Source organism: Coregonus clupeaformis, chromosome 1, assembly GCF_020615455.1.
Source record: "Coregonus clupeaformis isolate EN_2021a chromosome 1, ASM2061545v1, whole genome shotgun sequence".
NCBI classification, from domain to species: domain Eukaryota; kingdom Metazoa; phylum Chordata; class Actinopteri; order Salmoniformes; family Salmonidae; genus Coregonus; species Coregonus clupeaformis.
The window spans coordinates 97,493,263-97,507,618 of NC_059192.1; the positions used below are offsets into that span (position 1 = coordinate 97,493,263).

Below are 14,356 nucleotides of genomic sequence, written 5' to 3' on the forward strand. Positions count from 1 at the left end.
TTATTTCATTCATTCAGATCTAGGATGTGTTATTTTAGTGTTCCCTTAATTTTTCTGAGCAGTGTAAATGTTAACCCAGGCCCTGTAGCCCCCAGTATCACTCCTACTCCCCAGACGCTATCATTTCTTGACTTCTGTAACTGTAAAAGCCTTGGTTTCTTGCATGTTAACCTCAGAAGCCTCCTCCCTAAATTTGAGTTATTCACTGCGTTAGCACACTCCGCCAACCCTGATGTTCTAGCAGTGTCTGAATCCTGACTTAGGAAGGCCACCAAAAACTCTGAAATTTCCATCCCCAACTACAAAATGTTCCGTCTAGATAGAACTGCCAAAGGGGGTGGAGTTGCAATCTACTGTAGAGATAGCCTGCAGAGCTCTATCATACTATCCCGGTCTGTGCCCAAACAGTTTGAGCTTCTACTTCTAAAAACCCACCTTTCCAGAAATAAGTCTCTCACTGTTGCGCTTGCTAAAGACCCCCCTCAGCCCCCAGCTGTGCCCTGGACACCATATGTGAATTGATTGCCCCCCATCTATCCTCAGAGTTCATACTGCTTGGTGACCTAAACTGGGATATGCTTAACACCCCGGCCGTCCTACAATCTAAACTAGATGCCCTCAATCTCACACAAATTATCAAGGAACCTACCAGCTACAACCTTAAATCTGTAAACATGGGCACCCTCATAGATATCATCCTGACTAATTTACCCTCTAAATAAACCTCCGCTGTCTTCAACCAGGATCTCAGCGATCACTGCCTCATTGCCTGCATCCGTAATGGGTCCGCGGTCAAATGACCACCCCTTATAACTGTCAAACGCTCCCTAAAACACTTCAGCTAGCAGGCCTTTCTGCCTTTCTAATTGACCTGGCCCAGGTATCCTGGATGGATATTGACCTCATTCCGTCAGTAGAGGATGCCTGGTTGTTCTTTAAAAGTGCTTTCCTCTCCATCTTAAATAAGCATGCCCCATTCAAAAAATTCAGAACTAAGAACAGATATAGCCCCTGGTTCACCCCAGATTTGACTGCCCTTGACCAGCACAAAAACATCCTGTGGCGTACTGCATTAGCATCAAACAGCCCCCGCGATATGCAACTTTTCAGGGAAGTCAGTAACCAATATACACAATTAGTTAGGAAAGCAAAGGCTAGCTTTTTCAAACAGAAATTTGCATCTTGTAGCACTAACTCCAAAAGGTTTTGGGACACTGTAAAGTCCATGGAGAATAAGAGCACCTCCTCCCAGCTGCCCACTGCACTGAGGCTAGGAAACACTGTCACCACCGATAAATCTATGTTAATTGAGAATTTCAATAAGTATTTTGCTATTCTCGGGCCGACTCTATTCTCTCTGTATATCAATGATGTCACTCTTGCTGCTGGTGACTCTCAGATCCACCTCTACGCAGACGACACCATTTTGTATACATCTGGCCCTTCATTGGACACTGTGTTACCAAATCTCCAAACGAGCTTCAATGCCATACAACACTCCTTCCGTAGCCTCCAACTGCTCTTAAACCCTAGTAAAACTAAATGCATGCTCTTCAATCGAACGCTGCTTGCTCCCGCCCGCCCGAATAGAATCACTGCTCTCGGCGGGTCTGACTTAGAATTTGTGGACAACTACAAATACCTAGGTGTCTGGTTAGACTGTAAACTCTCCTTCAGACTCACATTAAGCAACACCAATCCAAAGTTAAATCTAGAATCTGCTTCCTATTTCGCAACAAAGCCTCCTTCACTCATGCTACCAAACATGCCCTCGTAAAACTGACTATCCTACCGATCCTTGACTTCGGCGATGTCATTTACAAAATAGCCTCCAACACTCTACTCAGCAAATTGGATGTAGTCTATCACAGTGCCATCCGTTTTGTCACCAAAGCCCCATATACTACCCACCATTGTGACCTGTACACTCTCGTTGGCTGGCCCTCACTATATATTCATCGCCAAACCCACTGGCTCCAGATCATCTATGAATCACTGCTAGGCAAATCCCTGCCTTATCTTAGCTCATTGGTCATCATAGCAACACCCACCCGTAGTATGCGCTCCAGCAGGTATATCTCACTGGTCAAAGGAGCCAACACCTCCTTTGGCCGCCACTCCTTCCAGTTCTCTGCTGCTAATGACTGGAACGAACTGCAAAAATCTCTGAAGCTGGAGACCCTTATCTCCCTCACTAACTTTAAGTATCAGTTGTCAGAGCAGCTTACCGATCACTGCACCTTTACACAGCCCATCTGTAATTAGCCCACCCAACTACCTCATCCCCATACTGTTATTTATTTTGCTCATTTGCACCCCAGAGACTTGTCCTGAAGCCACTCCTGTGTTGTCTTGGCTGTGTGTTTAGGGTCGTTGTCCAGTTGGAAAGTGAACCTTTGTCCCAGTCTGAGGTCCTGAGTGCTCGGTAGCAGGTTTTCATCATGGATTGCTCTGTACTTTGCTCTGTTTATCTTTCCCTCGATCCTGACTAGTCTCTCAGTCCCTGCCGCTGAAAAACATCCCCACACCATGATAGTTCCACCACCCTGCTTCACCGTAGGGATGGTGCCAGGTTTCCTCCAGACGTGACGCTTGGCATTCAGGCAAAATAGTTCAATCTTGGTTTCATCAGACCAGAGAATCTTGTTTCTCATGGTCTGAGAGTCTTTAAGGTGCCTTCTGGCAAACTCCAAGCGGGCTGTCATGTGCCTTTTACTGAGGAGTGGCTCCCGTCACTCTACTATAAAGGCCTGATAGGTGGAGTGCTTAAGAGATGGTTGTCCTTCTGGAGGGTTCTCCCATCTCTACAGAGGATCTCTGGAGCTCTGTCAGAGTGACTATCAGGTTCTTGGTCAGCTCCTTGACCAAGGCCCTTCTCCCCCGATTGCTCAGTTTGGCCGGGCGGCCAACTCTAGGAAGAGTCTTGGTGGTTCCAAACTTCTTCCATTTAAGAATGATGGAGGCCACTGTGTTCTTGGGGACCTTCAATGTTGCAGAAACATTTTGGTACCCTTCCCCAGATCTGTGCTTCAACACAATCCTGTCTCGGAGCTCTACGGACAATTCCTTCGACCTCAGGACTTGGTTTTTGCTCTGACATGCACTGTCAACTGTGGGACCTTATATAGACATGTGTGTGCCTTTCCAAATCATGTCCAATCAATTGAATTTACCACAGGTGAACTCTAATCAAGTTGTATATACTGTATAGGGTGTATATACTGTATAGGGTTATAGACCGTATAGGGCTATAGACCGTAGAAACTGTATAGGGGTATAGACTGTATTAGGGGTATAGACTGTATTAGGGGTATAGACTGTATAGGGGTATAGGGCGTTGGGTCACCACGAGCCGCCAGAACAGCTTCAATGCACCTTGACATAGATTCTACTGTACAAGTGTCTGGAATTCTTTTGGAGGGATGCCAAATTCCATAATTTGGTGTTTTGTTGATGGTGGTGGAAAACGCTGTCTCAGGCGTTCAATTGTGTTCAATATGGTTGAGATCTGCTGACTAAGACATACACACATACACACTTTAAGTCCCTGTATGCTCATTCGAGACCCCTCTTTGAAAGTCACAGATCTCTTCTAGCCATGGTAGCCAATATAATGGGCAACTGGGTGTTTTCAGACACTCAACATAATAGGACATTATCTGCTTAATTAACTCAGAAACCACACCTATGTGGAAGCACCTTCTTTCAATATACTTTGTATCCCTCATTTACTGAAGTTTCCTTTATTTTGGCAGTTACCTGTAGATGAGAACAGTTAGCTGTAGATGAGAACAGTTAGCTGTAGATGAGAACAGTTACCTGTAGATGAGAACAGTTACCTGTAGATGAGAACAGTTACCTGTAGATGAGAACAGTTACATGTAGATGAGAACAGTTAGCTGTAGATGAGAACAGTTATCTGTATGAGAACAGTAAACCTGAAATGAGAACAGTTATCTGTAGATGAGAACAGTTATCTGTAGATGAGAACAGTTAGCTGTAGATGAGAACAGTTAGCTGTAGATGAGAACAGTTACCTGTAGATGAGAACAGTTAGCTGTAGATGAGAACAGTTAGCTGTAGATGAGAACAGTTAGCTGTAGATGAGAACAGTTAGCTGTAGATGAGAACAGTTAGCTGTAGATGAGAACAGTCAGCTGTAGATGAGAACAGTAAGCTGTAGATGAGAACAGTTAGCTGTGATGGGAACAGTTAGCTGTAGATGAGAACAGTTAGCTGTAGATGAGAACAGTTAGCTGTAGATGAGAACAGTAAGCTGTGATGAGAACAGTTAGCTGTGATGAGAACAGTTAGCTGAAAATAAGAACAGTTATCTGTAGATGAGAACAGTAAGCTGTGATGAGAACAGTTATCTGTAGATGAGAACAGTTAGCTGTGATGAGAACAGTTAGCTGTGATGAGAACAGTTAGCTGTAGATGAGAACAGTTACCTGTAGATGAGAACAGTAAGCTGTGATGAGAACAGTTAGCTGTGATGAGAACAGTTATCTGTAGATGAGAACAGTTAGCTGTGATGAGAACAGTTAGATGTAGATGAGAACAGTTAGCTGTGATGAGAACAGTTAGCTGTAGATGAGAACAGTTATCGGTAGATGAGAACAGTTATCTGTAGATGAGAACAGTTAGCTGTGATGATAACAGTTAGCTGTAGATGAGAACAGTTACCTGTAGATGAGAACAGTTACCTGTAGATGAGAACAGTTACTTGTAGATGAGAACAGTTAGCTGTAGATATGAACAGTTAGCTGTAGATGAGAACAGTTAGCTGTGATGAGAACAGTTACCTGTAGATGAGAACAGTTAGCTGTAGATGAGAACAGTTAGCTGTAGATATGAACAGTTAGCTGTAGATGAGAACAGTTAGCTGTGATGAGAACAGTTAGCTGTAGATGAGAACAGTTAGCTGTAGATGAGAACAGTTAGCTGTAGATGAGAACAGTTAGCTGTAGATGAGAACAGTTAGCTGTAGATATGAACAGTTAGCTGTAGATGAGAACAGTTACCTGTAGATGAGAACAGTTAGCTGTAGATGAGAACAGTAAGCTGTGATGAGAACAGTTACCGGTAGATGAGAACAGTTACATGTAGATGAGAACAGTTAGCTGTAGATGAGAACAGTTACCTGTATGAGAACAGTAAACCTGAAATGAGAACAGTTATCTGTAGATGAGAACAGTTAGCTGTAGATGAGAACAGTTAGCTGTAGATATGAACAGTTAGCTGTAGATGAGAACAGTTAGCTGTGATGAGAACAGTTACCTGTAGATGAGAACAGTTAGCTGTGATGAGAACAGTTACCTGTAGATGAGAACAGTTAGCTGTAGATGAGAACAGTAAGCTGTGATGAGAACAGTTAGCTGTGATGAGAACAGTTATCTGTAGATGAGAACAGTTAGCTGTGATGAGAACAGTTAGCTGTAGATGAGAACAGTTACCTGTAGATGAGAACAGTTACCTGTAGATGAGAACAGTTACCTGTAGATGAGAACATGATTATCCTGAATAAATATTCTAAAATGTAAAATGCTTGTCACTTCATAATTGGGCTGTCCTTAAATGTATATCAAACAACAAGTAATCTTATAAATCATCAACATTGACTTGAAAACCTACCATGATCCCAGTGTGGTAAGCATGAATCCTGCAAAACCTATGTCAAAGGACCTCTTCACTCGACCTGTGAAAGACAAAATTAAAGACATGGGGAAGAAAGGGGGAATAACTGTGAGAAACCTATAACAGAACAAATATAATATTCTTACTAGACTTGATGGACAGTTGGCTAGATTTCACCCAAACTAATTAGCTCGAGACAAACAGCTACCTGGCACGAGAATAGGTTATGGGTTCTGAGATTCCACACAAACATAAATATATGACAATGAGTCTGCAGGGAAAGCAAACTTACTTGTGGCCAAAAAGTGCAAAAGTCCAGCAGCTAGGGATCCCCACAACCATGTAGAAGAGCCTCTCTGGCACAAGGTGTGTACTGAACATCCAGAATGCCCAATACCCTGAAACCCTAAGTCACATAGGGTATATGAAACACTATGGGAGATGAAACTACACAGAGAATGAGCAGATCATTATAAAGATAACTACAATTTGTCACAGTTGTTTATGTTGTATCATATCAAGCACTATATTACATTCATTACTGTGAGCTGGCAGACACAAAAGATGGGTAGCTATCTAGCAGGTAACTGATGCAAGCAGTAGAATCAGATTTTAAAAACTGGTAAAAATACACCTTATGGAACAGCGGGGACTGTGAAGAGACACACACACACACAGGTACAGACACACGCATACACACACAAGAGCTAGCACACGCACTCTACACACATGTACATTCTAATATTGTTGTATGATAGTATTATGCATTTTGTATTGTAGATATGTAGTGGTGAAATAATGTTATGTGATGTACAGTTGTATATTTTGTTTTATATGTAATGTAAGTGTCTTAATGTGTTTGGACCCCAGGAAGAGTAGCTGCTGCCTTGGCAACAGCTAATGGGGATCCCTAATAAATACAAATACAAATCTAGTTACGCAAACCATCCAGCTAGCGACAACATCACCAATTGTTGACCTTCTAACTGGCTAGCTCACTGGGTGGCTCAAGTTGCTGCTAGCTCGAATTGTAGTTGACCAGACGACACAGTGACATTGTCCATGACACTTACTTTATTTTTGTCACTCTCCTCTTCAACTGCCATTATTATATTAACCCTTGTCCCATCTCTACCCTTGTTTTTTGTGGGGGGGGGGGGAAATCACAAAATGTATATAATTTATTACATCACAGACACAGTCAAACACACACACCAATCCTGCATCTCTACCCTTGTAAAGTACAAGGGTAGAGGTGTATATATATATTATATGACTGGAGATGCAAAATGTAACAGCAGATGTAAGTAAAAAAAAAAAAAAAAAAAAACTATTCTAAAAAGTGAGTGAAACACATGGTAAGAGCATCCGTTTCATTTGGAATGGTATGTTTTTGAAAGCATATTAAGGATCAATTCTCATCTCCATTGTGAGCCATATTTACAGTTATCCAATCACCTCAGCCCAAATCTGACTAACTAGTTATTACCTGTATCCAAGTGCATTGCTGGATAATTCTCACTGCATAACCATCACCATGAAAAAGCATAATCCTTGCCGACCCCAGTCACTGTTATTCGAGTCAATGTGAACAATGGGTCTGGTCACCTCTCTTGGTAAGGGCATCAAAGTCTGGTGTCATCTTTGATGTAGAGCAGGGTTCTTCAATTCCGGTCCTGGAGGGCCGAAACACTTCTGTTTTTTATTCCTACCTGGTAGTTAATTGCACTCACCTGGTGTCCCAGGTCTGAATTAGCCCCTGATTAGAAGGAGAGGATGAAAAACAGAGGTGTTTCGGCCCTCCAGGACCGGAATTGAAGAACCCTGATGTAGAGTCTCAAAACAGCTGATCATTTGTTAAATTTGACCTGTGACAGGATTTGTTGTAATTCATGATTGAAAACGTTTGATCACACACATGATTGAAGCCGAATAAAACAAGCATCCTTTGGACGTGCTTTTTCATGTTTGGAAACTTTGTTTCATTCAGTGAGCCATAGAACTGGTCTATTGTTGCTGTTTTGTACTTCTCCTTCAAAGCACTGTCACATTGGATGTCGATGAGCTCAAATTGTGTGTCTGGTGGTGCTTTCTCACTGTCGAAAGACAGGGGGCATGATATAACCTCCAGCTCAGTCTCAATCTAGGTGAAGTCTGAGAAGCGGCGGGAAAACTCAGCATGCAGGTCAATCAAAGTACTACTGTATGTCTCAGTGCGGCACTGCGATGTGGGCGCGTTCAGTGCGGCCAGTGTTGGAAAATGAGCGAGAGACCGGCTGTTCATTTGTCTGGAGAACAACATAAGTTTGGCCTTGAATGCTTTCACGTTGGAATACAGTTCATGCACAAAAACACAATTTCCCTGCAGTTTCAGGTTTAGATCGGTCAGATGCCCCAATATGTCCACACCAAAAGCAAAGTCGCCCAGCCAGTCTGTGTCCTTCAACTGGGAGAAATCGTCAGCTTTACCAACCGTAACAATTAACAAACATATCTCCCCTCTCAGTTTCCACAGCTGAATGAACTGATGATGGTTAAGCCCCCTTGCCCGTATAAAGTTGACAAGTTTTACAACCACTTTGACAACATTTTCCAGCTTTAACACACTTTTAGCATGCTTGCTTGAAAAATGACGATTGCGATTATATTCCTTAAAAATGGCAACACTTTCTTGTCCAACATTAGTAAAAAAGTATTTTGCTGTCCATTCTTCTTTAAACACACGACATTCAGGGTCCACTTCTCATTTTCGCAGCACTCATTTTTCACCTCAAAAGTCATCAAGCAATGAAGTGGCTATGATGACTGAGCGCATTCTGAATCTGACTGTAGGCCCAAATACAGAGAGCGCTGCCAGGCTACAGCGCCATCTATTGGAGGTTGTTTGTGTATCATGGAATTTTTGACAAAAAATCGTAACTCAAATATAATCATATTTAATATATTTAAAAAATGTATTGCAGGCCGGATTGAAGTGCCTGGTGGGCTGGATATGACTCCAGTACATAAACGGGAGGCAGGGGCGCTCCAGTACAGTAGATGGCGGTAATGCAGCATAATGTTGGATGCCAACCGGTGATAAACCCTGCAGAAGAAGAAGAGGCAGTGCCGACAACCGTAGCTAGCTATAGCTAGTACACATCGGTAGTGTCCTTCATTACCGCAGTTCTGGTAATGACGTTGAGGGCAGGTGTTCGGCATGCGGGAGCGAAGAAGACCCTGGTACACAGCAGGAAGGGGCGAAAAAACTCAGATAATACTTATATTTCCCCTTTGACCCACATTCAAGTGTCACAAGCATGAAGATGTGGTGCTCGGGGGAACACCCAGAATTGCGGTCTGCAGTTGCACACTTGGGATTAGAGAGTCTAATGGATGAATGATTTACATTTTAGTCATTTAGCAGACGCTCTTATCCAGAGTGACTTACAGTTAGTGAGTGCATACATTTTCATAAAATGTCATCATCCTCATGTGGAAGTCTAAACTGTGCTATGTAGAGGTCAGGAGGAAGTCATTGTGTCAAAGTAATCCATTCTGTGGCAAACATGGGATTCTATTCAAGGTTGTGGTCAAGGGGGAGAAATAATGGGCTTAACATCCAACCCTGCATACTAGCCTCCTTCTCTGTATAAATGTCCAAACACACTGCCCATCAGGACACAACTTTCTGCTGCCTGCTGAGCCGCTTGAGTCCGTCAGGTAAACCTATCTATATTGATTGACTTCTCTTCCTTTTATAGATAGTAATGACAACATTCATTTGTTCATAATAAGCTATTTAAACTGCACCATTTGAGATGCCAGAAAATATCATTGTTTGAACTTTTGCTCTCTTTCAGGATGTTAGGTCTTCATGTAGGCACCTGCCTGTTCCTGTGCGTCCTCCTGGACCTTGTTGAGGGGTCTCTCATGCAGCCCTGTCAGCCCATCAACCAGACTGTGTCTTTGGAGAAGGAAGGCTGCCCAACGTGCTTGGTCATTCAAACCCACATCTGCAGTGGCCACTGTGTCACCCAGGTACAATCTATACAGTGGTTTAGTATAACCTGTATGTACTATGCAGTGGTTAGTATAATCTTATTTAGCAAGGCCTTAACTTTCTTATTTTGAGACTGTGTACACCAAGTGTATGAAAGAGTAACAGAACTGATGTTTAAAAACGAAAGAAAACATTGATCTACATTTACCTTTCTTCCTGTGTATTTATTTCCCAGGAGCCGGTTTTCAAGTGCCCATTTTTCACCATGTACCAGCACGTGTGCACCTACCGGGACGTCCGCTATGAGACGGTCCACCTACCTGACTGTCCCCCTTGGGTGGACCCTCATGTCACATATCCTGTGGCTCTGAGCTGTGACTGCAGCCTCTGTACCATGGATACCTCCGACTGTACCATTGAAAGCCTTCAGCCAGATTTCTGCATGACCCAAAGAGTACTAGCGGATGGTGACATGTCAGCCAACATGCCTGCCTATATAATGACATGTTGTATTATGTTTGGTGAACTCAAATTTCAAAGACCGACAAGCCCATGTCTGTAGTAACTATGTGAATGTAATTGTACTCATATTAGGATCTGAATAAACTGTCTATTAGGATCTGACTAAACTGTCTCTATTAGTCAGATCTGACTAAACTGGCTCTATTAGTCAGATCTGACTAAACTGATCTCTATTATGATCTGATGAAACTGATCTCTATTAGGATCTGATGAAACTGATCTCTATTAGTCAGATCTGACTAAACTGTCTCTATTAGGATCTGACTAAACTGTCTCTATTAGGATCTGAATTATTTATTTATTTAAAATTTTCTTTCACATGTATTTAACCAGTTAAGCCAGTTGAGAACAAGTTCTCATTTACAACTGCGACCTGGCCAAGATAAAGCAAAGCAGTGCGATAAAAACAACAACAACAACACAGAGTTACATAATGGATAAACAAAACGTATAGTCAATAACACAATAGAAAATCTATATACAGTGTGTGCAAATGAAGTAAGTCATGGAGGTACGGCAATAAATAGGCCATAGTGCAAAATAATTAACACTGGAGTAATAGATGTGCAGAAGAGGATGTGCAAATAGAGATACTGGGGTGCAAATGAGCAAAATAAATAACAATATGGGGATGAGGTAGTTGGGTGGACTAATTGCAAATGGGCTGTGTACAGGTGCAGTGATCGGTAAGCTGCTCTGACAACTGATGCTTAAAGTTAGTGAGGGAGATAAAGAGTCTCCAGCTTCAGAGATTTTTGCAGTTCGTTCCAGTCATTGGCAGCAGAGAACTGGAAGGAATGGCGGCCAAAGGAGGTGTTGGCTTTGGGGATGACCAGTGAGATATACCTGCTGGAGCGCATACTACAGGTGGGTGTTGCTATGGTGACCAATGAGCTAAGATAAGGCGGGGATTTGCCTAGCAGTGATTTATAGATGACCTGGAGCCAGTGGGTTTGGCGACGAATATGTAGTGAGGGCCAGCCAACGGGAGCGTACAGGTCACAATGGTGGGTAGTATATGGGGCTTTGGTGACAAAACGGATGGCACTGTGATAGACTACATCCAATTTGCTGAGTAGAGTGTTGGAGGCTATTTTGTAAATGACATCGCCGAAGTCAAGGATCGGTAGGATAGTCAGTTTTACAAGGGCATGTTTGGCAGCATGAGTGAAGGAGGCTTTGTTGCGAAATAGGAAGCCGATTCTAGATTTAACTTTGGATTGGAGATGCTTAATGTGAGTCTGGAAGGAGAGTTTACGGTCTAACCAGACACCTACAGTGGGGAAAAAAAGTATTTAGTCAGCCACCAATTGTGCATGTTCTCCCACAAAAAAAGATGAGAGAGGCCTGTAATTTTCATCATAGGTACACATCAACTATGACAGACAAATTGAGGAAAACAAATCCAGAAAATCACATTGTAGGATTTTTAATGAATTTATTTGCAAATTATGGTGGAAAATATGTATTTGGTCACCTACAAACAAGCAAGATTTCTGGCTCTCACAGACCTGTAACTTCTTTTTTAAGAGGCTCCTCTGTCCTCCACTCGTTACCTGTATTAATGGCACCTGTTTGAACTTGTTATCAGTATAAAAGACACCTGTCCACAACCTCAAACAGTCACACTCCAAACTCCACTATGGCCAAGACCAAAGAGCTGTCAAAGGACACCAGAAACAAAATTGTAGACCTGCACCAGGCTGGGAAGACTGAATCTGCAGCTTGGTTTGAAGAAATCAACTGTGGGAGCAATTATTAGGAAATGGAAGACATACAAGACCACTGATAATCTCCCTCGATCTGGGGCTCCACGCAAGATCTCACCCCGTGGGGTCAAAATGATCACAAGAACGGTGAGCAAAAATCCCAGAACCACACGGGGGGACCTAGTGAATGACCTGCAGAGAGCTGGGACCAAAGTAACAAAGCCTACCATCAGTAACACACTACGCCGCCAGGGACTCAAATCCTGCAGTGCAAGACGTGTCCCCTTGCTTAAGCCAGTACATGTCCAGGCCCGTCTGAAGTTTGCTAGAGTGCATTTAGATGATCCAGAAGAGGATTGGGAGAATGTCATATGGTCAGATGAAACCAAAATATAACTTTTTGGTAAAAACTCAGCTCGTCGTGTTTGGAGGACAAAGAATGCTGAGTTGCATCCAAAGAACACCATACCTACTGTGAAGCATGGGGGTGGAAACATCATGCTTTGGGGCTGTTTTTCTGCAAAGGGACCAGGACGACTGATCCGTGTAAAGGAAAGAATGAATGGGGCCATGTATCGTGAGATTTTGAGTGAAAACCTCCTTCCATCAGCAAGGGCATTGAAGATGAAACGTGGCTGGGTCTTTCAGCATGACAATGATCACAAACACACCGCCCGGGCAACGAAGGAGTGGCTTCGTAAGAAGCATTTCAAGGTCCTGGAGTGGCCTAGCCAGTCTCCAGATCTCAACCCCATAGAAAATCTTTGGAGGGAGTTGAAAGTCCGTGTTGCCCAGCGACAGCCCCAAAACATCACTGCTCTAGAGGAGATCTGCATGGAGGAATGGGCCAAAATACCAGCAACAGTGTGTGTGTGGTATCTGAACAATTTATGACTTTGCTAATGGTTGCAAATGGTCTTAGAGGATGTTGACTCAGCTTAAGGGAGCATCTGGAGAGCAGTTCTATAGGGGCACCCTAAAGCAGAGGAAGTCTGTTAGGTGGAGTCCTGGGATTGATCTGTAGGGGAAAACACCCATATCAGGTTACATAGGATATATACTATGGTTTGGGACAAAGGACGGGGAGAATAACATATTAGAGATTGGTGCCGGTTATTCTCCAGATGTCTGCAGATATCTGTAAATTGATGCTGGAATCCTTTGATATAATAAACCTTTATAATCAAAGTACAGTGTCAGCGGATTTCCTTGTTCTCACAGCATAATTACCATAGTTTTCTCGACACTACATAATGGCGACGAGGAATTTGGGTCGTGTTGCGTCTTTTCTCAGCGTTCCATTCATGGGCGCCGAGCTGACTCTAGCTCCAGAGTTCGGCAGATAAGGGTGAGTTTTCTCACCACTTTGGGCACTGGTTAGTCGTGTGTCTGTGAGTATGTGCGTTGAATGAATGCACCGTTAAGAACTTGCGTGTGTGCTTTGCTGTTATTTGCTTTGGGATAAGAGTCCGTTGTAAATTTCTAAATTTGTTTGCGCTGGTAACAACGCAAACAGGGGGGAGTGTCTATAGGGATATTTTGCTTGAATAAAATTCAAAAAGAATACAATGAAGGAAAGGCTAGGAACTAAGGAAAAATGTATACAAATTTGGACATCGCGGATCTATGATAAGCCCTCCAACGAGGCGATCATTAGGATGGGCCGAAAATCCTAAAAGCGCATTAGGTGGGTTTAGGTCAGTCCCGGGAACTGGGGTTGTGGTATATACATTCGATTGCAAGTTACCGCTCAACTTATAGTTGACGAAGTATATGTTTGATGTAACCGCTCATTGGATATCCGCGAACTTGTGGTAGCAGAAATTTAGGAACAAAGGAAAAAATGGCGCGATGGTAGTAGCATGCTTAGGGGTCCGTAGGAACGGAAATAAGCCTCTTAAACTGTATGTGTGTGTGTGTGGAAGAGAGTAGGATTTGTGTTCTATGTTTTGTGTTGGTTTGTGAGTTCTGTTAAGTGTTACTGTTTGTCTATGGGGGGAAAGAACGGAGCGACAGCTGGTCTGTCTACTTTCTGTTGGTTACATTTACATTTACATTTTAGTCATTTAGCAGACGCTCTTATCCAGAGCGACTTACAGGAGCAGAGCTGGAGAGAGCTGCTTGGGAGCTCCTTCCACTCTGAAATCGCATTGGTGAACGAACTACGCATGCGTGTGATTTTATGAGTTTAGAGTTACGTAGAGCAAATATGCCACTCCCCTGCCTACACTGAGTTGCTGGGAGACGCAGACTCAGAGCAGACAGAGAGGGAGGAGGAGATTTAGACACGAATGGAGTGTTCTGTTTGTTAAATCGGCTGTTGCTTAACGATGAAACTATTTGATTGAGATCTATTGAATTGATAAATGAGAGAGATATGTTGACGGATTAAAAATAAAAATAATTAAATAAATAAATACAATAAAATGTTATTGAGCTATTTATACTATTCCTGAGTTAAGTTGTTTGCTTATTTTTTAGAGCGAATGTGAACAGAGGGGTATTG

General features: G+C 42.8%; 2 protein-coding genes across 2 annotated transcripts; one reads left to right on the top strand and one right to left on the bottom strand.

Annotated features, from left to right (window-relative positions):
• Window positions 1-4,806: 4,806 nt before the first annotated feature.
• Window positions 4,807-6,743, bottom strand: LOC121570776 (cytochrome c oxidase assembly protein COX20, mitochondrial-like). The gene is given in 4 exon segments (XM_041882209.1): window positions 4,807-5,698; window positions 5,930-5,971; window positions 5,974-6,043; window positions 6,711-6,743. Coding segments are annotated over 4 exon segments (213 nt in total). The 3' UTR covers window positions 4,807-5,630.
• A 2,737-nt stretch (window positions 6,744-9,480) lies between these two features.
• Window positions 9,481-10,351, top strand: LOC121570935 (gonadotropin subunit beta-2-like). Its single transcript, XM_041882221.1, has 3 exons — window positions 9,481-9,657; window positions 9,855-10,093; window positions 10,345-10,351. The coding sequence occupies exons 1-3, from the start codon at window positions 9,481-9,483 to the stop codon at window positions 10,349-10,351; spliced, it is 423 nt and encodes a 140-aa protein (XP_041738155.1).
• Window positions 10,352-14,356: the final 4,005 nt, after the last annotated feature.

Bases quoted from the DNA above. Each gene is read 5' to 3' on its own strand.
- LOC121570935 (XM_041882221.1), top strand. From the start codon at position 9,481: ATGTTAGGTCTTCATGTAGGCACCTGCCTGTTCCTGTGCGTCCTCCTG. The intron at 9,658-9,854 runs GTACAATCTATA...TTTATTTCCCAG, and splicing joins GTGGCCACTGTGTCACCCAG to GAGCCGGTTTTCAAGTGCCC.